Raw genomic sequence first — 26,409 nt, forward strand, 5'->3', positions numbered from 1 at the left:
AAGAAATATGGCCGATGCTACTGGCTGTAGGGCACAATATTTTCCAGTTCTTCTTTGAAATGTGCTTATCCCCTGTCGATTTCCTCATCATGAACCACGTCTAAAGCAATCAACACAGGAAAGATATTTAACGACTTGCTCATGGACAATCCAGAAGAAATCTACTCTTTAAAATCAGCCCTGTCATAACAATACCTTCATGAATTGTATATTAAACTGTTGTTGTGTCAAATATTCTTGTAAACATTTAATTTCCTCCCTCTGCAGACATAGCAAGAAGATCATACAATAAAAAACACTGTCTTTGTGATGACTAGTAAATGTTTAGTAGTGTGAAGGTATTTATGGCCTAAACTGCTCGCAAAGTTTTAAAGCCCTCTGTTCCCCCCACCCACTTTCTCCTCATCCCAACCACTTGTCTAGTTCTCTCATTGGCTGTCCTATATGTCCATGACCGTCAGGTGTGTGCTTGTCCCTCGTACCTGTGGGACGACTCCTCTTGCCCTGGCACTGACAGTGTGTGAGCGTCTTCCGCCACCCCGACCTCGCTCGCACCTTTAGCCCTCAGGTGCCATCGCTGTGTGGACAAATCTTAAAAGAAATCACAACACCACACAACACCTGACCAGCCAAGCATGAAGACCCAGAAGGGAGCGGCAGACGAAATGGAAGGAGTTACTGTGAATAGGTTCGCCGAAGGTAAGAGAGACGACAGGTGTTTTTAGCCTTGTGTGATTTGTTTTTAAAAATATATATATTATTATGTAGAGTCACACGAGAAAAATGATGGCAATTGAGTGTGCTCTTACAAGAAAATAGGCCTAGGAGTTTATTTGCAGAGATTTCTAAGGAAGGTCGTCTTGGGTTCCTGAAGGGATTCAAGGAAGCAAATATTGCAAAAGTTCATGCAGTCTTTACACTAAGATACATTTCAAATCCAAACATAATATAGACAGTGATTTGTGGAAGCCAAGGGTATGTGGTTTGTTGTTGTTGGGTATATGATAAATTACAGCATATTTGCAATACGTTACACATCTCATGAAAAAAAGGTTGTTTTTTTATCTTACAGGGTTGTAGCATATTGAAATAACAAAATACTTCATAGGCCTGCTGATGTCTTATACACTCTTAAAAAAGGTTCTCAGGGTTGTGGTTAGTCAGTGGTTTCTTTGATGTACTCTTCAAAATGGTTGAAAGAACCACTCAGGGGTTCCATATATGAATAGAAGCATTTTTGGTTCAATATAGGACCTTTTTTTTATGAGTGTACCTTGTAGTGGTCCAGTCTCTGCCCCTCAGTCTGAGTGTCTGATTGATTATTGATGAGCACATGGTAGTCTTTTTGTCTGCTCATCTTTAATGGTTGACCGCCATGCATGTTAAATGGACCTTATCTGTGTTTACCCTTGCAGTCCGTTATGCATTTAGCATTCCCATTCAGTCATCCATCTCAAGTCAGAGAGGACAGAAAGATGAATGAAAGCCTCATTTTTCTTACTCTGTTAGGTATACCACTGTTGTCTCTGAATAGAATTGGGCTAGAGGTTTCAAAGCATACAAGTGGTCTGTAGATGTCACCCTAGAACATCGGTGTTAATCTTTTTTTTCTTCATGTTTCGCCAGCTGGTTTGAAATTAACATTTTTCACTAAGGTATGCAAAATAAATGTTCAGCATGTTGTTGACCATTATGAATACTTATGTGACACCATACTGTGTTCTTAGATAGTTTATGTTCAAAGATAGTACCTCTCGAGACAAAACATCTGCTTCTTCAAAAATGTCCTCAATACTCGGCTATGTAAAACTAGTTTTAGAATAGTACTGACAGTGATTTTGCAGCAAAGCAAATATCCAGAATGCCTGATGATAAATTACCCATGGCTAAATGCAGTGTTTTCTTAGATGATTTGTTTTGGTTAGATGTAGGTTGCTTCAAGTATTGCACAAAAAGCTGTGATGTCAGTGCTTTGAAAAGTAACACAAAGTAACTACGGCACAGAATGTTCTTGAATGCAAGTGGCAGTGTAATAATGTGCTGATATATTGTTATTGTGTTTTCTTTTTCTCTGTATTGAGAAGCAAACATAAAGGTAAATATGGGTGAAAATAGGAAATCCAATAATAATGCAGGCACTAGGTTTACGATACCACAAGCATATCCTGTAAGCCTATTATTGTGTCTCTATCACCTGCTCACAGTACATCTGGTCTAGATTGCACAGTGATGTGTTCGCGGTGGCTTTGATGGTGCCTATTCTCATTTAAATTATCCAGGGCCCTCGGGCTCACCACAATAACTGAGCACAATTATTTTTGTGTTCTGCCGTACCGTATCTCAAAATGGCTGAGGGAAGAAGTCAGCCTTTCTCACCTCACTTCACCTCAATCTCAATCACCTTCCTGCCCAACCCCATTAATCTTCACACTGGAGTTATTGAACTGTGTCTTGGCTGTAGATTATCTAAGCACTCTGCAATAGGCTGTTATGTGATACGGACAGAACTCTGGGGGATGCTTGGGGTTGGTTGTGGTCATCAGCGTGTTGACAAGCTTCTGTCTCGCTAATGAATCAAACTGTAGCCCAGCACCACAGCACAGACAGACAGATAGACAGATAGACAGACTGCAGAGAAAGACAGACAGGCCACATGACTCGAGTCAGGATGAGCATGGCACAGAGGTAAGGAGGCAAGCTGCACTGCTCTATTTTACCAGCAGATGGTGATGGTTAGCTTCAGATTAGTTTCCCCTTTCACCGTATTACTGCATGAAGTGCATTTTGTCTGGTTTGCCCATTCTCAAACCTTGTACAAACTCAGACTGAAACAGTTAAAAGCCTGATGCACTGAATGTGATGGGAGGTGCAGTTTCCTCTAAACATGTTACACTGCACAGCAGTGAATGAAACTTGTAGTTCATCTTTTATACAAGTATGTGTTGTGGCTGGGTAGATTTTGATAGGCCTAACTGTGCATTCCTAAGGTTTTTACAGCGAGTTTTTTTGCCATGTTTTGTGTGTGATTTGGTTATTATGTTCACACTTGTATTAACAATTACCAATAGCGGTTAGATTTTCACATTTTAGAATAAGAAAAAAGAAATACTGAATGCAGAACAGAAAATAGAATGCTCTGGGTATATCTAATCCAGATATCTCAACATTTGGGATTATAGTGTTCATTATACTGAACGATTGCATTTGTAATGATTTTAAAATCACAGCCCAGAGAATGTTCTATCCACTTGGCAAAAATGATGTGTCTGATGTGGCAATATTGGTAGCATTTGTCAGCACGGTGAGCATAAGAGCAGAGAAAGACTGGATACTATGATACTTGTACAAAATAGTTGAAAATAGCCTCATTGTATTTACCTTTAAACGTCCTTGAAACAATTTAGCAAGAAAGAATAGAAATCTCATTGGTGGCCTGCAGTTTCTACCGACCCGATTTCCTCCTGGAATTCAACCAGTGGCCTTGGATTTACAATCAGCACTCTCACTGCCCCTGTCTGAGACACGGCTGTGCCCACTACTGGTTCTGCCTCGCTGTCTACAGACTGTGAGGCTAAGCTCCAGGAAGGCAAACAATAAGTCCCAGGGCCATACGCAGTGCACACAACACAATGACTTATCTCTGTTGCTTCCCTGCTACACTTATGAAGTTTGCTTGATCCCGTGGTTTGCTTGTTTGTTTGTTTTTAAAGTGCATATCCAGTACATATGGAATGATTAAGATGCAACAAAAGGTTTTACCACCTTGAAGGTTGTTTGGCTGGCTTATATCTCACAGAATTAGTGTAGTGTGTTGAGCACACTACAATTATTTCTTTTTTCTCCTTCCTCTTTTTTAACTGAGAGCCTTGGGCGTTTTTGTAGCGTTGCCTTTTGATGTTGGTTTAGATGAGAGAAAAAGGTTTACAAGGCATCTAACCTCTACAAAAATAATTAGCGGGAATGCCTCAAATGATTACAATATTGTACAGGAATTCCGCAAACAGCATTCATGGGAGTGCTAGGGAGCTCAAACAAAGGTTCACTTTCCATGGAGGAATGGGAACAAAGGCGAGTTTAAATTTAGATGTCATGACACATCTAATGAAATGGCCAATAACAATGAAAGTGTTCTTGGTGGCGCTCAGTGTGAATGATAGTCAAGTTCATCTTGTTTCTATACCGTTAGGTCTGAAATAGAAAAACATTTTGATATACATCGTGGGCTTGTGGCATACGCGCCCATGCAAATGAACATACATCCAAGCAATGCGGTATCTTCAAACCCTTATTACTGCAGTGGGATCAAACACCCATCATTTTTATTTATAGCAACAACAACAACAACAACTACAAGAAAGACTTCCACTTCATACAGTATATTATTCTGAAATCAAGACAAATAGGCATGGAAAATGCAAGCTGTATTGCCTATTGCTATATCCCATTGCTTTCAACCTCAATCTCATTCTGTAAGGTAAAGCCTTTTATTTACCTGTAAAGTGGCTATAGAATCTTGCTGAGCTTGACTTGTTGTACTGGAGCATATGTTGCTTTGGCGTGTGGAAAGTTACTGCCAATGAAGGCTTTAATACTATATATGACATGTATTGTTGTAGAGTTGTGTTCAAAAATGGGACTGCCGTGTAAATCAGCGGCACTGCACTCAGGTTAACAAAAGAAAAGTCCCTCAGACAGTTATCAGCACAGATCATTTGAACTGCTTACCACTTGAAAAAGAAAACCGATAGTGCCTTTGTTTCATTAAAAGTCTCTCTCTCTCTCTCTCACTCACACACACACACACACACACACACACACACACACACACACACTTGATTGCTACATGACATTATTCCTAAAAGTCTAAAAAGAAAAAACTTTACTTGGAACATCTAAACAGGAAAGAGTTGAACTGTCCAACTTTGCAGCAGTTTTAATAACACACGGTCATAGACACCACAATCCTCTGGATCATCCTCCACCCTCCCGCACACGTGGAGCCCCGGGGGTTGGGGGTGGGAGGGGTGGGGTGGGGTGGGTTGTGGTAGGGAAGGAAGGTGGGGGAGGGGGGTAGGAGGGTAGAACGGAGGCTTCTGCTGCTGCTGTGCTTACTGAGCTCTGAGGACCGGGGAGGGAGACCTAGAGTGGAGCCGGCAGCATTCTCACTCATAACCATGATGGGTTGACCCGGGGGGAGACTCTCACACACAGTAGGGGCACAAAGGCTGGGCAACTCTTTAAACAAAACCCACAAACCTAGCACAACATGGACGGCAAGAAAGTGCTTCATTTTGTGCCATCTGGTGAGTACAGACCGGTTATTTTGGGGTGTCTTTCCTGGAACATGAGAGACCTTGTGGCAGACACGTGCGAGTCCCTGCCATATGCTCTGTTAACTCAATGAAGGGGGAGGGGAGAGAGGTTATGTTAGTCGTGGCTGGAAACGTAAGACTGTATGTCAAAAAGAGAACCTACACAAGGAGAAAGAAAGGAGCTTTATGTTGCCGCCATGTGACCCGGACCACTGTAATATGGTATGCAGTCCTGGCATGCTTGTCAATATTGACCATGCAGTTGAAGGAGTGATAACTGTAGCACTTAAAAAGGGAAGTTGGCCATTGAGCAACAGCTTTCAAAATCAAGATTCAACAGAAAGGTGATGAAACATATATATAGCACTTACAAAATGATCTTTCTCTGGTCTGAGATCTTCTGGGTCCTACTATATGAACTGACTTCATAACATGCTCAGGAAGTATGGTTTTGGTTTTGGTTTTGATGGTAAATTGTCTGCTGTATGAAATCACATGGGATTTAATACCTCTCTTGTGTATATTTTAAAAAGGAAAACAAATTAGAATGATGATGTTATTCCATGTGGATTTTGCTGGGTAACAGTAGGTCCTTTGAGGTATTCCTCGATTGTCTCTAGTTGTCCTTGACTGGCCATATCAGACCTCCCAAATTCCTGTTAGCGATGCCAAACCATAACATTCTCCTCAGTCTCACCAAGTTATGTTCAACCTCACCTCCATTTTGGTACTTCAGAGAGCCCAGGTTGTAAAGTCCCCCTGCTGCTTAAAGTGATCAGTACCATACTGCCCAGTGCTCAGCCACTGAGTGTGAGATCTACTGTCTGATGGTTTCAGGGGAGTTTGCATTACAATTGTATGACTCCATGAATATGTATAGTCATACAGCTGTGTCCTAGACCTAGGTGTTATGCTTTGGGGGAGATGGGTTGGTCAGTCTCAGGAGTCTCTAATGGGTTAAAATGTTCTGGATGGATTTGCTAAAGAGAGTGCTAAGAAGATTAATGGCAAGGAAAAATGTCTCCTGAACTAATCTGGCCAATTTCAAGGGTTTGCACACTCAAACCGCGGTCATTTTCGGTTGATAATTGTGGTGAATTGGTGACTTTTCATTTAGCCTCTGTCATTTGATATGAGTTTTTTTACCCTCTTCTATGCCAATGTGTTGAAACATTCATAGTACCATTGATAAATGAACTTAATTCGTCTTTTTTTGAATTAGTATGTTTTGTAATCACTGCTTTTACTCTAAGAGGATTAATCTTTGTGACACCAGATTTCTCAGCCCGTAAGGCTTAATTTTCCCTTCTCACAGATTCACATACCTCTCTTGATTTTATTACGTGAACTTTTCTAACAACTATCAGGGTTGCAGTGAATGTACCACATACACCACAATACATTATGTTGTATAAGACCTGTGATTGTTGCATCCTGGTTGGATTTTTCTGATTGTCATGTTTATGACTCATGCAGTGAAGTAGGCTATGTGGCAACACCAAGGACACACACACACACACACACACACACACACACACACACACACACAGCCTACACACCCGTGTATGTACAGTACACATGCAAAATGCTTATTATCTATACTTTCATTCAATTCATTCAATCTTACCAGTGTTTTGAAAGGAATATACAATGACCACATGCAGAATCATGTAAGGACTAGTAGTTGTTCTGAGTCGTCGAAAGAGGACAAAAGAGGAGCATGGCATTTAGAAATACAACACAAAGACATGCCTTGACTGTTTCACCGGGCATGCTGAAAGGGCAAGCTGTTTCTCTTGAGCTGGGGTGGCTTCTCATCCTTTGTGTGGATGCAAATCACTCTCAGGTGCATAATAGGTGCACAGCAGACACGGACAGCCTTTATGCTAATGTGGCATGGTGAGGATTTTAATTCCCTTCACGCCTGGGATAATGTTGCAAAACCGCTGCTTGTATTCACACGTGCCACTTTGCTCGCGGCGGACCCGTTCTCATCACCTGTCTACAGCAATTTTTTTAGAAACTAAATAATCTTTACAAGGTACTACAAGAGAATACTTTTTTCCCCCTCTGACCGACTCCAGCACAGATAGTTGTTTTCAAGAAATGCTGCATGGCAGTGTCATTAGGTCAGATAGAGTACAGCTTGCCCACTATTTCAAGGGCTGCCAACTCACTGGGGCTCTTGAGAAAGGCACAGGCCTTGACATAATGCTATACTCCTGTCAACACCCCAGTACAGCACAGTCAGCAATGGGAAGTCAGTGAGTCTGTTAACAGGAAGTGCACAGAAACGGGCAAACGAGGAGAGGAGGATCACAACAACACATCCGCAGGGAGAGATGTGTTTAGTGGACAGGAGGAAACACTCATTGCAGTAACAACTCGGACCCTGTAGGGAAGCAAGTGGCCAGGGTTTGGGTAGAGCAAAATTGCACAATTTTTTAAAGGACATGTGCAATGCTATGCTTTAAGGATATGATGAAACATTTGATAATTAGGCTATTGCACTAAGTGTGAACATCCAAATAAACCCTAAGTTTATAGTTTGTGAACCTTTTCATTAAAGAAAAGAAATCAAAGCATACACCCACAGGCACTTTCTGCAAACGTCACTAGTATGTGTCTTTAAATAAAAAAAATTACGGGCATGTAAACTGCTCCTGGTTGTATTGCTGCAGGTTGCACCAGAAGCCACCGAGAGCAGCTCGGGTTAATACATCATAACTCCGGGCAGTCTCAGAGCTATGTGGCTATTATGAGTACATCACATGCATGGACACATACTTTCTCTGTGTGTCTCTCTCTCCCCCCCCCTCTCTCTCTCTCATACACACACACACACACAAACACAAACGCACACAGGCACGCAGACACACACAAACACACACACACACACACACAGGCACGCAGACACACACACACACACACACACACACACACACACACACACACACACACACACACACACACACACACACACACACACACACACACACACACACACACACACACACACACACACACACACAAATTTGTCTTTGAGTAATCTTATTTCAGCTTTTTAATAGCTGTTAAGGCAACAATATGACCGACATGAAGCTACACGCTGTTATCTCTTCATGGTTAAAAAAAAAAGGCTTTTTATGCAGACACATTTGTCTTTCTCAAAGGCAGAAGTGATTGTAGAAAAAACACAGACAAGATACACAACTTAGTTTGCACTACTGTATGCTACAGGTAATGTGGTATATAGCAAAAACAATAATTATAATATTGTTATAATTACCATGTCAAATATACGGTCATGCTAATAAATGTGTAATTTCACATGACATTACACACCTGAGTGTAAACCTTCAGTAGTATAGTCCTACACTTTGTTTTAGGAAGACAGCAGAAAAAAAAAGCTCTTGAAATTTGAAATTGATTTTTTGTTGTTGTTGTTGTTGTTTGATTTCACAGAGGCTCCATCATCTGGGAGGTCTAAGAATGGATATGTGTTCCAGGAGATGGGTGAGCAAGACATCTGAATGAGTTTTATTTTAATGTCCCTATGCTGGAATATTAGGCTCATTTTTTATTATTTTAAAATGGGTAAACCTGTTCTCTAGATGTCTTTCTCAGATTAGGCCTGCATGTTGAGTGATGGGTTGGTAGCATGGTGGAAAATTGTGATGTTAATCTCTCCCATGTTATTCTCCCTCTCTCTCCATCTATCTCACACACACACTCTCTTTCTTCTTTCTTTAGCATGTATATAAGGCCTACCTCTAACTCCACACTACGTCATGAGTATTCCTTTCCATGCGATGGAAGAATTTATTAGAAGCGGCTATTGCTATATTGCTCTGGTGTCTGGTTCGGAAAGAATTTTTTATTAGGCTGCAATGGGCTCTGTTCTCTCAAACAGATGGTAATGTGGGCTCAATTTCTGTGTTATATACAGTATGTACACAATGTAAATAATGGTAAGCCTAGTTTCAGCCCACACCTAGCATATGATATTCTATACATTTCTATAATGATTAACCATGTAGCAATACAGGTCTTATTTTAATTTTGAATTGTGCAATTTGTAGACATAGACATGCTTAATAATGCCCAGGGGATATGCGATCCTTAATGGTAAAACCAGTTGTTTTGAGATAGGATAAAATAAGCCTGTGTGTGCTATGGTAGATTTTTACATTTTGGTAGAAAGTCTATTCTCGGTGTCATGCTAAAGTCACATTTTTTTTTTTTAAGTCGTAACGTAAAGGTCCTCTAGGCGATGTCACGTGGTTTTTAGGCTAAATATTTGTTGTCATTTACAGCAAATATCATCATCTCACCATCCACTAGCTGCCTGTACTCTGAATGTAGGCCTACTGTAAAAAATGCAGCCTCTGTGGACAGCCCAGGCTCCAAAAATGGCAACAAAAACAACCTGAGGGGTGTTCCATCAAACTCGCTTGTGAAGGCTTGCGTAGACTCTCACTTGGGGCTGAAGCCGTTCAATTAACTGAACTTTGCCACATTTTGCCTTCTTTTATTCAAGTGAGGTCAGCTTCATGTCTGCTCGTGCATGAAGTAGATTTCTGTTAAGCGCCGCTTTCATTATCGATGTTGATGATGGTATACCCCTCAATTTGTTTCATTGAGCTTCACACAAACAGGACTTCTAGAGTAGGTGTAGGGGGAATCACAAGTGGTTTAGTGACAAACCTTGGTAAGTTATAACTCAAAGTAAGCAGTAAACCTCCTAATAGAAGAGCTGTATGGCTTCATTCTCCTTACAAAACAATGCAGTAGTGCTCTTGTTGTAGGAGGTTTACCACTTTGGCTAATCAGAGTTAACTTTCCAAGGTTTATCACTAAACCATGTACTCGAGATATCCCCCTATAGCCTACAAATAATCTGCCAAAATTCGAGGTCTATCTTATCACTTTGCCAACCAAGTTGCTGCTGCAGGATGATGGCCATAAACAAAATAGCAGGCTATTCCAGGATATAGTAGGCTACCATGATAGGCTACTACCATGAGGCCGTTGTGCTTCAGCTGAACAAACACATCTTAAGGATAATGATCAACATAATTGTTCCTTTATGACCCTCTGAAATATATTTATCTGTTATTGCAGTTATTGCAGTCATAAATAAATAATATTTATACCTGACCTGATGAATTAGCCTTCAGCTAATGTTAGTTTGGCCAGAGTTGTTCGTGGCCAGTCACCACATCATAAGCGCAGGCTATACTAGACTATCGCTATCCTTTATTTGCACCAATGAGTGTACGATTTGCACTTGACAAACTGATCAAATTTAGCTTTTTGTATGATGGCAGTGGATATGTCATTAAGTTTCTGACAGTGAATTAAAGTAAACTGACACATACACAAGCCTTGGTAGTAGGGCCATGATAGTGCCATACTGATAGTAAACTTTAGTTTAGAATGTTTCTCCGACTCTGACTTTTCATGACATGTTCATTACAATTAGGCCTACAGGACAAACCGTCTAGATACACCTCATGAGTCGACAGCACCTTCAATCTCGTACCTTTGCAAAAAGTGGCAATGACAATAAAGATCAATCTATCTAAGCTATCTATCTATGATCTATCTATCTATCTGTCTATCTATCTATATCAGAATGATATACTGTATGGATAAATGGATAAGCAAATCTGTTTGACCTGTTCAGAACTTCAAGATGAGGAGCAGGAGGAGTTTAGGGAAGGGAAGAATGGACACCAGAGTTCATCGAGCCCCACAGAGGACCGCAGTCACATCTATGAAAATCAGACAGAAGTGAGCGTTTCAGGTAAGCCTGTGCATGTGTAGCTTATACTGGTACTGTATGTATATTTGTGTGTTTGCTTGTGTGTGTGTGTGTGTCTGTCTGTCTCTGTGTGTGTATATAAGTGAGTGGGTGTGTGCGCGCATGTGTGTGTGTTGTGTGTGTGTGTGTGTGTGTGTATGTGTGTGAATTTCTCACATTTGTACTCTGTCAACTGGCTGTCAGTATCTCTGCGTAAGCTGCTGTCTTGAGCAAAAAGGCCGCCTTTGTCGGTCATTTCCGCTGAGAGGCGAACAGCCAGTCCTACTCAGGGTGGCCCCAGTGGTGCACCAAACAAATCAGACAGACTGGCTTGGAGCACAACTCCTCCCTCTCTCCTGCCTCCAGCCTCCCCCCTGAAACAAGAGAATGCTGCCAAAAAATCCACACATTTCTAATTCATGGTCAGAAACAAAGTCAGTTGTGCGCAAATGCATATTTCTGCTGAGTCGGTGTGATGTCACGGGGGAGAAGCACCATTGCCAGGTTTCTGCTTTGTCATGGTGGAGGTAGGCAGGCAGACGCAGCGAGCTCGGGGACGTTTGTGCGCCCAAAACAGACGGCTCCACGCCAGCCAAGTTGGCTCGTGCACAGGAAGGGTGAATTTATGTATTCTTGAGGACAGGCTGTTGGAAATTCTGCCATAACTCCGAGCACAAAGCCCTCAACAGGCATGAAACAGATAATGAGGTTTTTTGTGTGCCCTCCTTTCTCCCTCCTTAGAGTATCCTATCTCAGGACAAGCTGGATTGTACTGGAAGTTGTATGATAAACCATGTAGTACTCTTCTCTTTGTCTCTCTCTCTCTCTCTCTCTTTGTTACACACACTAACTCTCACCTTGCTTTTATTTATAGACTGCGATGACTCAGGATTCGGTCTCCTGAACACATCGAGAAAAGTGAGCCTTTTTTTAGTACACTCGTTGTTACATTTTAAACACAGACATACCAGGCCAATACAATCTTAGCCCGTAACCTTCAATCCTACTCCACATCTATATAAGTTTTGTAACAAAGCCATTTATTATATCGTTCACTCAACCACTCCCATTATAACAGCACACATTCACTATTGATTCGCTCACTGGCCTCTCTCAGCCGTCCACAGTCTGCGACGCTGATGAACTTCACATAATAACAGCACACATCATGACATTCATAACAGCACATATCCACTATCGATTCATTATGCGTAGGCACATCTTGCTGCACCAAGTGAGTCACTGCACTGAAAGTCTCCTGGCGTGAAACACTCACTGGCCTCTGTCAACCGTCCACAGTATGTGAAGCTGATGAACTTCCAGGAGGAAGTGAGGGCCCACCGGGACCTGGACGGCTTCCTGGCGCAGGCCAGCATCCTGCTGGACGAGAAGGCGGCGTCCCTGGACGAGATTCTGCGACGCATGCTGCAGCACGTGGCCAACGACGGGCAGGCGAGCTGCAGCTCGGACGAGGTCATGAACGGCCTGTTCACGGACGCCGGCGGGAAGGGCGCCAACGGTGAGTTTGAGAGAGTGCAGGTGTAACACGGATGCCAGTTAGCTTAGATGTGTGTGTGTGTGGAGCGTTGGTAAACCTCACTCCCCGACGCCTCAAGAGTGCTGCTGGCATGAAACTAGTAGCCTGGGCTTTTAGCTCGATTGTTAGCACGCCCGACTACGCTCGATCGGAGGTGCTGCTGTTCGCGGGTTCGAGTCCGGGCGTGTACCAGAGCTGAACCGCGAAATGCAGGTTACACAGGGGTCAAAGGTCAGAAAAGTTGTAGAACACAGGGTTTTACAGAGTCGTAGAACCCTAGACTGGTGTTGAGTGACCAGACCAGTGTTGAGTCGTAGAACCCCAGACTGGTGTTGAGTTACCAGACCAGTGTTGAGTCGTAGAACCCCAGACTGGTGCTGGAGACTAGCCTGAACTAGAGGGCTCGTTCATTGAAAGCATATGTGAGATAGCACATCACTGGCAGAGTCGAGCGACTTTTATATATTCCTCTCCTCTAGGATGACTTTTATATTACATATTCCTGTCCTCCACAGTCTCTCACAGAAAGTCTTGTCTCGACATTTCTATCAAATCTTTTGCCACTCTCTGTTATGGAAATCAGTGCTGTGGGAGTTCCCATCTCATGCCAGGAGAACAGGTCCAAACCACAAGAACAAGAAGCATCCATCATTCAGCGTTGTTGAACAACCCCCCCCCCCTCCCCCTCCCCCACCACTCACACCCACTAACACACAGACACACACACCCACCACCACCTCCTCCTTACCCTTCCTTCTTTTCTCCCATAGTGCATCTGTTGACGGAGACCATCCAGGGGGTGACGGCCACAGCCACGGGGGTGCGCTACCAGCAGTCTTGGCTCTGCGTGCTGTGAGTGACCCACACACACACACTGGCACCGCCGTTGATCCGCGGCTCGCCCACGCCTGTCCGTGGCAGTGCCACATTTTCTCTCAGCCCGGTGCATCTACCCCTAGCACTGTGCCATGCTGCTTGTTATCACACCATATGAGTCACCGCTGCCCAGGGCCATCATGTTTCCCACAGAATAGCAGTGAGCGGAGTGAGCGCTGAGCCTGTTGCCATGCTCCAGTGGACTAATTGATATTGTAAATGGGAATATCTGTCACGCGGTGCCTTAATCCTTTCAAGAAATTGGACATCTCTGTTTTGTTCTAGCTCTTGATGTCTCTTGCTCTGTCTTTCACATTATTATTTCTCTCTCTCTCTCTCTCTCTCTCTCTTTCTCTGACATACACACACACTCAACCACTCTCTCTCTGGCATACACACACACCCACACACACACACACACACACAAAACCATTCTCTCTTCTCTCTCTGTGGCATACACACAGACACACACAAAACCACACACACACACACAACCATTTTCTCTCTCTTCTCTTTCCCTGGCATGCACACACACACACACACACACACACACACACACACACACAATCATTCTCTCTCTCCTTTTGCTCATTCTAGCTCATTCTCTCTAATTATTTTTAGCTCTTTCCGAGGCTCTGAGCCTCTAACTGTGTAAATATTCCTCTCTCCGCACAGCTGCACGGTGAAGAGTCTGCAGAGGCGCTGTGTGTGTATCGCACGGCTGGAGAGGCCGCAGAACTGGGGGGTGAACTGTGCTGAGGTCCGCTACGTCATCCTCATCCTCGCCCCACCCAGAACGGTAAAGAACGGTGACCTCTGACCCCGACGTCTGTCTACACGTTAAAGCAACACTAAAGAGTTTTTCGTACCTTAAAATAATGTTTCAAAAATCATTTCAGCTGTTCATCAACTCGTAACAGGATGAACGGCACTTCTGCTTTCACTTCGCAGCCCTCTATCGGCTATAACCACACTATGTAACTTTACGAGGTGGGGTGGTGTATCTGTAGTTCAATAAAATGAGACATCAGAAACTACAAATTTGACTTGCTTCAATGCCGCAATACATCATACTTTCATAAAATCATGCAACATATTCTACCTTGTCTGTTATTTGCTGGATAAACAACTAGCGTGTGTACGACAGAGGAAAAGTGCTTTAGTGTTGCTTTAACTACACTTTAACTATGTGTTATGCGGTGGTAATGTAGTGGTTGAGGAGCTGGGCTAGCGTGCTGTAGTCTGAAAGTTGTCGGATCAATTCCCTGCTTCCACCGTTGTCTTCTGTCCTTCTCTGATTCATAATAACAATTCAATAACAAAAAAAATCTTCATTCCCCTCTCTTCATTATCTTCTTCCTCTGCTCTTAGAAAAGCACAAAGACAGCCATCGAGTTGGGGCGCACGTTCGCCACCATGTTCTCCGACATCTCCTTCAGGCAGAAGCTCATGGACACCAAGAGCCAGGAGGAGTTCAAGCAGGAGCTCATGTCCCAGAGGCAGAACCTCTCCTCAGCGGTGAAGAAGCCTGTGGCGGATGAGACGGACCTGCGCAGCAAGCCACTCAAGGTCTATCACGATTATTATTAGCATAATTTTCTTTTGTTATCTTGTTTTGAATATTATTTGAGTTTGTGATTCCTGAGTTTGTCTTTTTCTTTTCTCTACTCGATCTTGTGCCAATTTGGCAATTAGCTGAATCACCAAGTCACACCTTGTCGTTGTCCTATCTTCGGTAAGAAGCTGAAGACGGCATAGGCCAAAATGCGTCCGTTTTGTGACATGTTCTCAATTTAATTCAATGAGTTATAGAGTGCGTTTACTTTTTTTTGCTTTACTCAAGGTCATTACCATGGGGGTGGGGTGATTTGTGCTGTTTTGGATGGCTCCGGTTAGACATACCAGGCTGTTATTTTTGTTTACATCGAAATGCCTTTTGCTTGTAAAATGCCATCTTGATCCTCTTTTTTTTGCTGTTTTTTTTTTTCCGGGGGTGGGGGGCAGGGGGGGTCAGCTTGTTTTGCTTTTCTGGTCAGGCAATAATATATCTCATTTGTGAGAATTCCCCACACACACTGAGACCACCCTGAGGTTTCCCCCTTTTCCATCCATCCCTCCTAACAAATAAAGTGCTACTCCACAACACAAATCAGTGCCAGCTTATTACACTTCTCCCCCTCCCCTCACTTTCTTCCTCGCTGCTTCTCCACACTCTCTTGCCCGGTGTTCAGGAATGGCTAGCAGCTGGAGAGCAGACCCAGTTAAAGAGCAGCTTGCCTGAACCTCTGCCAAGTCGGCTGTGGTTTTCTGGCACCCCGAACGGGCTCGTGTGGCTGGTGCGATGAATTATTTCATCATGTATAGTTTTCTAATGGATGGAATTACTTTGTCCTGCAAGTAGCCTGGACTTCCTGAAGTGCTCACCGAAGATAAAAGACAAGTGCTATTGTCCGAGGCTTAGCATTCCTAAATATTTACACGCTTGTAAGCAACTTGGTTATTTTGAAGCCCATCCACTCAAATATATAAATAAACAGTGTATGTCTCGATGTGGCTGGATTCCAGAGAGCTTTTCCTGCAGTAAAACATGAAATGTTATGTTATTCCCAGCTGTTACAAGGGAAAGCTGTCTGTAAACACATCAAAGTGTTTTTTTTTTGTCTTTTCTCTGTGTTACCTGATGAAAGAGCAGCTTGCCTTTATGCAGCCTTTTTATTTCATTTAGAATTCCTGAACTGAACACGGATCGACCTTTCTGGCAGCAGGGAATCCTTCCTCTGGGAGTCCTTAATCCATCAAATTTCATTGTGCCTGAGACTCATATTTAATGTAGAATGTGAATGCTCTGCGTTACAATGTGTGTGTCGACATTCAGTGTTGAGACCTGGATTTGGGGTCAAATAGGCTTTGCAGAATGGAAACTGTTTACTGTAGGATCTGAAGGGTATGTTGAGATTATGGAGTCTTATTTACACTGTATGTTTGCTCCCGTCTACAGTTCACAGACTTCCTCCGGTTCGGCCGTGGCATGTATGAGGACCTGTGTCGTAGAGCGCCCCACTACATCTCTGACTACACAGATGGTACACTGTCTTCCCTCTCCAGCCCGTCTTCTTCTTATTTGCTTCTACTTTGATGGAGGATGACATCTGTTTGTTTTCTTACCTGGCAGGTATGTGGGGTAGCAACAGATCGTGGTTGAAATACACCACCACGTCCATCTACTTATACATAGCCATCCTACTGCCCGCCATTTCTTTCGGCTCTCTGAATGATGAGAGCACTCGGGGAGAGATAGGTGAGTCTGCCAATTGTCAAACTTCATCCCTTGTCCCTTTCCTTACAAACTAGAGATTTTTACTCCCCCTGTAGAAATGACTATATTATGGACACTTAGATATATACAGTATATGTGCGCTTTCTTTGACTGACTTTAAGGATTATCTCTTTCACTCAGATGTACAGAAGACCATCATTGGTCAAAGCATCGGAGGGGTCATCTATTCCATTTTGGCCGGAGCTCCGATGGTCATTCCCCTGACCACTGCACCACTGGCCATTTATATCAGTGGTAAGACTCCCCAATCCTACCATCCCACCTCCACTCTGTAACAATGGGCTCCTCTGTTGCGGCAGAGTCGTTCTGTATTGATTGTGTGAGCTCTGAAACGCGGGGTGTTTGGGGAATGTGTTTGCAGTGATCCGTGGTATTTGTGATGATTATGACCTGGATTTCCCGGCCTTCTACGCCGCCACTGGACTGTGGAACAGCCTCTTCCTTATTCTGGCGGGCTTCTTCAATGTCAGCCTCTTCATGAAGCTCTTCAGACGGTCAGTTCAGCTGTTCTGACATGAAAACAGATTGACTTATGACTTGACCCATTGTAATCAGTTAGTCAATACCTCAATCAGCCCAAATGCTTACAACAGCATTCTCGATGTACAGTTAGTCAAACAGGACTTCTATCCTTTAATACATAACCTCAGTTTTTACCATGAATACTTAAAATAGCATACTAATCAGGAGTTAGTCTGGAACATGTCTGTTTTGACTCGTCCTCTCCCATAAACATCCGCCTCTGTAGCTGTAGTCTCAGCATTTGATTGAGCTTGATGTTGAGTGTTTTGTCTCTGTGCTAGGCTAAATGCAAAGTCTCTCTGCTCAGCACATTTTTCCTCTTCTGCTTACACAGCTCCATAGAGGAAATATTTGCCATGTTCATTGCCATCGCTTTTGTGGGTGATGCGGTGAAGGGAACAGTGAAAGGTTAGTTCAGGCCTCACAATACACTCTCTATATGGATGTTATGCAGACACCTCAAGTAGTCTTGGATCAGTTCTACAAATACTAAGTTCTCTCTCTCTCTCTCTCTCTCTTTCTCTCTCTCTCTTTCTCTCTCTCTCTCTCTCTCTCTCTCTCTCTCTCTCTCTCTCTCTCTCTCTCTCATATCTCAGTCTTCCATAAGTATTACCATGCCCCTGAGCTCAATGTTGCTAATGGTACTTTGGGGGAGTTGGAGCACCTGGTGGAGATGGTCCAGAACTTCACCTTGCACTCTCCAAACCTCACCACTCACCTGACCCTTCCTGCGCAGCTCATCTCGTGCACAAGGGAGCGCCCAATCCTCTGCCTCCTGCTGATGCTGGGCACCCTGTGGCTGGGCTACGCCCTCTTCCTCATAAAGAGAAGGTATGTCTTTAAGTCTCCGTTAACATTGACGCGGGACCAATCGTAGGAGCCTGGAAGGAGTCAGGAAGGAACACTGAAATCATGATAGAAGCAGTGGAAGTGCCAGTGAATACACTAGTATCGCTATGGGAACAAAGATGTTATGACAAGTCTGAAATTGTTTTAAGACATTGTGAAATGAAGTAAATAACGTAAAATTAAATACGTGTACCAGAACAAAACATAACGCAAGGAAAAAAAACAAACATAAACATAATAGGTTTTTATAATACTAATGTTGTATTGTAATAATAAGAACGTTTTCAGTGCTGTAAACAAATATGGCTTTCAAATATGTATACTTGCAATATACTCACTCGGCTCGGTTCAATAATTTTCCTTTACATTACGCTGATGTTGTGAAATGCAATAATGTCCTACGCTATAATGAGTAAATTAACTTGGGTAGTCAATGCAGAGCACTCTTAAAATCTACATTTCCATCTACTCAGCTATCCACTGACCCATGCGACCTTACTCGAGGATTTACATCTCGAGCAGTGGGCCTGTTTAATCGGTCTGTTGCAAAGCATAATGGAATTATGATCCATTTTGTTTTGGAACAAGCTGCCAGGATCAAAGCATAGCCCCCATGAGGATGCTATACGCAGATATCAATCATTTGATAACTATGCACAACAGTGAAATGAGCTGAGTCATTTTCTCTGCGAGAGGGGAAGAGTCAACATGATAGAGCTGAATGGCATCCCTTTGTGCTCCGCAGCCCTTTCCTGCATCTCAGAGTGAGGGAGGTGGTGTCCGACTGCGCGCTGCCCATCTCCGTTCTCGTCTTCTCTTTCATCGGCTCTTATCTGTTCATCGATATTGAGCGTGAGTACGCACACGGATGCACGCATACAGTCTCACACAAACACACGCACACACACACACACACACACACACACACACACACACACACACACACACACACCACACACACGGTTATTCAGTCTTGCACACAAAAAACACACAAACACAAACACACACACACACACACACACACACACACACACACACACGCATGGCTAACTACCTGCAGGTTTGAACGGATATTGGCATTTTAACGTCTTTCCTGCTGTAGTTTATGAGCTGTAGTAATTTGTAAGACTAGTAAGGCAGTAATGAGACCGCTTTGATGACAGGCCTACGTGGAACCATGAGTAAATACTGATTAAGTGAGCCCTGCATGCTACCCTGACAATCATGTAAATATGTTCACTCTTTGGGGATGGACCTAATTTCACAGGCTTTGTTGCATATTGAATGAATGGCAGGTTTATAAATTATAAATGGATTGCTCATTAACTCATGATGTCCTGTTGTGCTGTGATTCAGTACCCAATAGAGGAAAACTTATGTTGTTGTTGTTTTTTCATCTCTCCATGTAGTTCCTGTGTTCAATTTCTACCACGGCCCCATGTTCAATGTGGCTTCCTTCAGCAGGCTGACTCCTTTGAATGCCCTGAGTGCTTTGGGTCTGGGCTTCCTTCTAGCCATGCTGATATTCGTTGACCAAAACATTGTATCATCCCTTACCAATGCTCCCGAAAACAAGTAAGCTGCTAGAAATCTCATCTTTAAAGCCAACCAGGCAATAATACATCTTGTTTGTGAGAGTTCCCCACACACACTGTGACCACCCTGACCACTGAGGTTTTTCCCCTTTTCCATCCATTCCTCACAACAAATAAAGTCCTACTCTTTCTTAACTACTTCATCTTAACCATTTCATTAATGACTACTTCTAGAATGCTCCATGCTAATACTCTAGAACCCCTTCAAGGTTATGCTGTGTGTTGCCATCAGCTGAGCATATGTATGTGTGCCTCACTTGTAAATATAGCCTATTTTCTGTGTGTGTGTGTGTGTGTGTGTGTGTGTGTGTGTGTGTGTGTGTGTGTGTGTGTGCGTGTGTGTTTGTGTGTGTGTGTACACTTGAGGTTGCTGAAGGGTACATCCTACCACTGGGACCTCATCCTTACGGGCTGCATCAACATCATGATGTCGATGCTGGGGTTGCCATGGATGCATGCTGCCATACCGCACTCCACGCTCCATGTGCGTCAGCTGGCGGTCGTGGAGCAACGCGTCGAAGGAGGCCATCTCTATGAAACGTAAGTACTAACCCAAGGTGACATGGCATGGGCCTGCGTGTGTGTGTGTGTGTGTGAGTGTGTGAGAGAGAGAGAGTGTGTGTGTGTGAGAGAGGGAAGCAGAGAGGGAGGAAGTGGCCCATTTCCTTTAGATGTTATTTTGATGACTGAGATCGATTGGATAACGCAAGTGGCCATATAAATGTCTCAAATGAAACATGAATTCTTCAAGAAAGAAAGCACTGCATTGAGGCAAAGCCAGAGAAATGAAACAAGAACTATCCTTATGTAAAGCCCTTAACCCAGGGATTTCAGTGAGAATCTATAAAATCTCTCCTGGTGAAAATAAGACTCGAAAAAAAGGATTCTTGGATCTTTTTCTTGATCGAATATATGTTAAACGTATTTCACTACAACTGAGATTATCTATGTCTGTAACATTCTGGGGGAAAAGCTTGTCTCTCTGCATAGCATACCAAGTGTTTTTAACGCAGATGTGTGTGCGTGTGTGTGTGTGTGTGTGTGTGTGTGTGTGCGTGTGCATGTGTGTGTGTGTGTGTGTGCGTGCGTGCGTGCATGTGTGTGTTTTAGGATTGTAAGCGTGAAAGAGACCAGACTCACTGCTCTGGCAGCCAACGTGTTCATCGGTCTGTCTGTGTTCCTGCTGCCGGTGCCGCTGCAGTGGATCCCCAAGCCTGTTCTCTACGGCCTCTTCCTCTACATCGCCCTCACCTCTATCGAGGGCAACCAGATGTTCGACCGCATGGCGCTCCTGCTGAAGGAACAGGTAAGCATCGGCCGCCCCCCTAGCCTAGTGTTCCTAGGCCAGAGCTACAACGAGTCCACAACTAAAGCGTTCTCCGTTTGCGCAGCATAAAAAAATGTTTTAGATGACTGCTCTATTTTTTTCCGAACATATGCGAATGCTAGCAGCAGACACTCTGCGAACGGAAGGCTTCAGTTGTGTGCCTGGTGCAGCCTCTTTGATAGAATTCTATGTTATAAAGTTCCCTCTCTCAAGTGCTCTCAGTCCGGTCCACATTAGCACTTGAAATGATGAAATATTAAATGCATTCATTTTCAGTGCTGTCAATAATTCCAGCAATTCCAGCTATTTTTTTTAATAATATGAAGGTGAATCGAGATAGATTGTTGAACAAGGCCATTAGTGGAGATGTTTTGCTATTGAATGTCTGTTTTTTTTATTGATCTCTTCTTTGACAATATAAAGGGAAACCATAATAAGTTGGCAATTGGTGGAGATGTTTCACTACCATAAATAACTAATAATAATTGGATGATTGTTGATTTTTTTTTTTTGCAGACGTCTTATCCTCCAACACACTACATCCGGCGTGTGCCCCAGAGGAAGGTGCACTGCTTCACGGCCTTGCAGATGGCCCAGCTGACGGTCTTGTGTGCCTTCGGCATGTACCCACTGCCCTACATGAAAATGATCTTCCCTCTTCTCATCATCCTGCTCATTCCAATCAGGTGACACCCCAAATCAATGCATGTGCACACACACACACACACACACACACACACACACACACACACACACACATACACACAAAGTCAAGACAGCAATATCAATTATAATTGATCAGAAGATATATATGTTCACAGTCAGGACACAGCAACAGCAAGGTCATTCATTGCACAATGCACAGTGAGAAAAAAAACGAATCTTCTCCTTTTTTCCCCTCAGGAATTTTATCTTGCCAAGCATCATTGATGCAAAATACTTGGACATCATGGACGCTCAACACGTGTGAACAAACAATATGCTCTTGAAAGTACAGGAGGATAACATGTTGATAGAAATGCTGTTTAATATTATTTGCTGGGGTGCTGTTAATTGGTGGGCCCTATGGAAGAATATAATATTGGGCCCTTCCAATAATAATAATGTTGGTCATTAAATTCCCTGAAGTCTCCCTGAGCCCCTACCCCAGCCGTTACGGGTGGCCATTATCAGATGACCCATGCTGACGATGTGGCTGACACAGAGATACCAAAGGCTATCCTCAGATTGTCTACCCTTGAGTGAACTTTATTCATTTTATAACCACTTTCTCATTGTCATCTTGCGAATCTATCAATGTTATGTTATCGTATTTTATGTGCTCCAGTACTATATTGCATTTGAGTCTACAATTACTTTATCGTGGCAATGAACTCATCCATATCATCTCGCAGATGCACTGTTTTTATCATGTAGACACACTTAGCGGACTCACAAAGACCTATCTGTGCCTTTTTGGAGGAGGGATTTGTTTTGATGTTTTTCTTTCATGTAGAAATAAATGTTGAACTTAAGAGATTATTTTTTAAAAAGAAATACATTCCTTTAAGACTTTGAGTGATGTTGCGTGGTTTGCCACCACATTGACATCTTGTAAGAACATTGTGTATCAAATTATTAAAAATACATACAGTATTACGCCTGGATATACTGTACAAATTTATTCACATATCAGTATATGTCATGATTGATGATCAGCCAACCTCTGACCATGTTGCCTCTGTAGCCTGGTCATCAAACACGGAATTTGACTCCAGTTAATCTTTGCTCTCAAAGTACAATACATAAAAGAATAAAAAACAGGACAGTATAACAAAGGACATAACGCTATGTATAAGAATGAACACAGTTTGTTTGCAATTAACTATTTAATATAAGGACAATGAGACTGTACCTAACCCAACACGCCACTCGGCTCCTAGCACAGATGGTTATCTCATGCTTTAACTATTGCAACACCCTCTACACGGGCCTTCAAGCTTGTGAGGTAAAACTGTTACAGATGGTCCAGAAAGCTGCAGACCTTCTGGTCTTCAATCAAACAAAAAGGGCACGTTACCCTGCTGTTCATTGAGGTCCCCTGCCACTTGCATCAAATTCAAGTCACTAATGGTTACATGCAAAGTGATTACTGGGTCTGAACTCATGTATTTAAGTGCTCTCATAAAGGCTTATGTTACCCCTTGGCCTCTGCTCTGCACTCCTCCCAGGGTCGCCTGGCACTGCCGCCTCCACACCCACGACAATTCAGACTTTATTCATCTGTGGTCCCCCGATGGTAGAACGCTCTGCCAAGTCCAATCAGAGCAGAGGACGTCTCTCTGTCGTCAAAAAACTCTTGAAGACACTATTCCTAGAAAACCTCCTCTCCCAGAGGTTCTGACACTCACACACCACACTCTACCCTCCTCTACCTCCTTCTTCTCACACACCACACTCTACCCTCCTCTACCTCCTTCTTCTCTACAGCCCTCTCCTCCCTCCTCCTCTACCTCTTCTTCAACCATTTCTCCTCCTGCCACACTTTGACTAGTACCATAAACACTCTACCTTCCTTCTATTATTGACAGATGCAGAGGGACACTGGAAATGGGCTTCAATGGTCTCTTTGCCAGGCGGACCTGCAGAACAAATCCGAAATTTGCCATCAACTTGTAGCCGTGTGAATGCACTCCGCACAGTGTACTCCGCTAGATGACGCTATACGCCATATTTTGCAGCCCTAAACCATGCTGTCCTCCATCGTCCCACAATTCAGTGTGTGCCAGCCATTGACAGCAACGCTGTAGCTCCACCGCTTGCCGCCTAGTTACCAAGTGGAAAATATATACATTGCTGTTTCTTCTCTCCTGCATTTAAAGTAACCTCCAAGTAAGTACGCAAATGCCGGTTTTTCAATAGACGCTAGTGTGGCGGACGGTTGGTTTGCCAGCTTAGCTTAGCAAGCACTCATATCCTTCGGTGAACGTTACGTTGTTAGTCATGTTAGACATGTCACGTTAGCTTGGCTTCTGCAGCTCAAAACACGGAACATGCTATAGCAATAGATAGCGTTGGTTAGCTAGCTTGCTAGCAGTGTGTGAAGTTTATAACTTAAATGAGAATTGATGGTAAGTTCAAATATCAAGCATAACAGTCACATAGACTCTGAACAATGACGCATTTTATTGACTCATACAACTTATGTGGATTTTTAGGCTGTCGGAACTCTTAAAGCAACGTTGAAGTTATCAGTCAATGAAAACTAGTTAACGTTAGCTTGTTAAGCTAACTTAATTACTTCATCTGCCCGGGGTGTTTTCATAGTACGCTAGCTAACCACTGGCTACCCTTGCGGCTGAATTTACCATAACGATAGGTAACTTAGCTAATGCTACCCACAGGCGAGTTAGCTAACTTTCGGTGACTCAAGTGAACATCAAAGTTGCCTATGGAGAGCAGTCAACGACTTGTACACAAGTGTTTCCTGAAATACAGACCTGTCATTCATGACGACAACTGGAAGGAAACAGCTTTGTTCCAGCTTGGATTCTGCATTATATTCCTACAGCACCAATCAACGAAAACTTTCTGGCGAAATAAGAGAATAGGTTGTTGTAACTTTTGTGTGTCCATTCGTGATGCTACGTGACTGCATTGCTCGAAGAGCCGTGGCGTGTATTAGCATTGTTGATGTGTACAATTCTACATCATGCCTTCCCGTAGTTCGGTGTTTTTTTTGCCTTGCACGACTGGCTATTGCCATATACATGCTATTGCCTAATAGTAGGGGAGATTATGTGAAAAATCGTTACGCGGCGGATAGACGCATGAAATTTGGTGTATATGTTCATTGGGTGATCCTAAGTCATCCTGGAAAATTTCACCAACATTCTCAAACAGGAAGTGAGGTTTTTGAAAAAAACTAAAAAATACTGCGCTTCCTGCCACAAAATTGGCAGCTACTTCAAAGACTGCCTAAACAACCTCTAAAAAGCTTGAAATTTGGTATACATGTTCCTTGGGTGATCCTTAGACATCCCAGAAGGGGTGCCCAAAAATATCTCAAACAGGAAGTGAGATTTTGGAGAAATTCAAAATGGCCGCCAATACAATTGAAAGCTGATTCAAAAACTACCTATACAACCCCCTAAAAGCTTGAAATTTGGTGTATATGTTCATTGGGTGATCCTAAAGGCCCTTGCACACTGCCCCAACAAATGCCAACAAACACCAACAAACACCAACATTCTAAAGTTGACAGTTGTTGGCATTTGTCTGTTGGTAGTCTTTAGAATGTTCATAAAACCAACTATCAGTCCACACTGCCCAGACAACAGCAGACAAGACTGACCTTTCTCACCTACCTTTTACAAGGGGGTGAATGATGTACTGTAGGCTATGTGTGTGTGTGGTGGTGGCGGGGGGGTAACAATGGTGTAGGCCTACTGTATGTATGTAGGGGTTGGAGAATTAAGGGGTAGTGTGTGTGTGTGTGTGTGTGTGTGTGTGTGTGTGTGTGTGTGTGTGTGTGTGTGTGTGTGTGTGTGTGTGTGTGGTGGTGGTGGTGGTGGGGGGGGGGGGTCTTATTTGAGTTTTGGTTTAATATAACATGGATGAAGTGGAGACCTTACAGACTGTAGCCATAGGCCTATAAGAGTTTGGCTCCAAAATGCTACAGTATATCCTCCATTCTAATGCATTTTTCATTTTGTTTACAGAACTGTAATTGGGTAGCCTACAGTAATTGTTATTTAGATGGCTGATGAAACACTTTTTATTTAAACGTAATTTACAAAGACGTTGTAAAACACTAAAAGTTGATATTTTGTCGCTAGCAACCTACATCTGTCCTCTGTCAAATACAGTTGGATTTACAGCTCTGAACATTTTACAAGATTGTCATATTGACTAGTAGCCTACATTTATCTTTAATGTCAGCTAGGTCTAATTGAGTGCCTGTCACTTTAAAAGAACGTGAGAGTAATTAGGCTTCAGTCATAGTATTTGGCTAGTCTAAAATAGACATAAGTAATGCATAGGAATATGTGGAAGTAATGCTTATGTTTTCTATCTAATTTATGTAGTTTAAATTACAAAAAAACAAAGTGGAAGAACACAACATTCAAGTAGCCTAGTTATTGTGGGGTGCTATTACATAGGCCTACAGACTGACGTTGGATACCAAGAAGAAGTGTTGCAATTTAAAAACTGGATTACTCGGGAATGGCTTATAAGAATGCTTCATATCCACGTATTTGGTAAGGTC

General features: G+C 43.0%; 2 protein-coding genes across 3 annotated transcripts in view; both read left to right on the forward strand.

Moving 5' to 3' along the window:
* Positions 1–461: 461 nt before the first annotated feature.
* On the forward strand, positions 462–22,799 carry LOC134068751 (solute carrier family 4 member 11-like). 2 transcript variants are annotated; one of them, XM_062524501.1, is made up of 20 exons: positions 462–699; positions 8,778–8,828; positions 11,002–11,121; positions 11,993–12,036; positions 12,418–12,637; positions 13,426–13,507; positions 14,207–14,330; positions 14,903–15,100; positions 16,530–16,614; positions 16,704–16,829; positions 16,989–17,102; positions 17,230–17,362; positions 17,725–17,798; positions 17,987–18,221; positions 18,985–19,091; positions 19,649–19,814; positions 20,201–20,374; positions 20,945–21,140; positions 21,678–21,847; positions 22,065–22,799. In XM_062524501.1, the coding sequence occupies exons 1-20, from the start codon at positions 636–638 to the stop codon at positions 22,129–22,131; spliced, it is 2,550 nt and encodes an 849-aa protein (XP_062380485.1). In that variant the 5' UTR covers positions 462–635; the 3' UTR covers positions 22,132–22,799. The 2 variants fall into 2 exon arrangements, with proteins under 2 accessions (XP_062380485.1, XP_062380486.1); XM_062524502.1 differs by lacking the exon at positions 462–699 and adding an exon at positions 5,114–5,303.
* Positions 22,800–23,901: 1,102 nt separating this feature from the next.
* Positions 23,902–26,409, forward strand: part of enox2 (ecto-NOX disulfide-thiol exchanger 2) — a 252,632-nt gene continuing 250,124 nt past the window's right edge. Inside the window, exon 1 of the mRNA XM_062524767.1 lies at positions 23,902–24,032. The gene's annotated coding sequence lies outside the window, so the exon portion shown is untranslated. The remainder of the gene's footprint in view (positions 24,033–26,409) is intronic.

The sequence above is a fragment of the Sardina pilchardus genome, chromosome 21 (genome assembly GCF_963854185.1).
Source record: "Sardina pilchardus chromosome 21, fSarPil1.1, whole genome shotgun sequence".
Taxonomy (NCBI): Eukaryota; Metazoa; Chordata; class Actinopteri; order Clupeiformes; family Clupeidae; genus Sardina; species Sardina pilchardus.

What these genes read in the sequence shown, in the direction of transcription:
- LOC134068751 (XM_062524501.1), top strand. Translation starts at nt 636, where the DNA reads ATGAAGACCCAGAAGGGAGCGGCAGACGAAATGGAAGGAGTTACTGTG. An exon ending in TGCGCAGCAAGCCACTCAAG is followed by an intron (nt 15,101 to 16,529) that starts GTCTATCACGAT and finishes TCCCGTCTACAG; the next exon opens with TTCACAGACTTCCTCCGGTT. An exon ending in CATCTCTGACTACACAGATG is followed by an intron (nt 16,615 to 16,703) that starts GTACACTGTCTT and finishes CTTACCTGGCAG; the next exon opens with GTATGTGGGGTAGCAACAGA.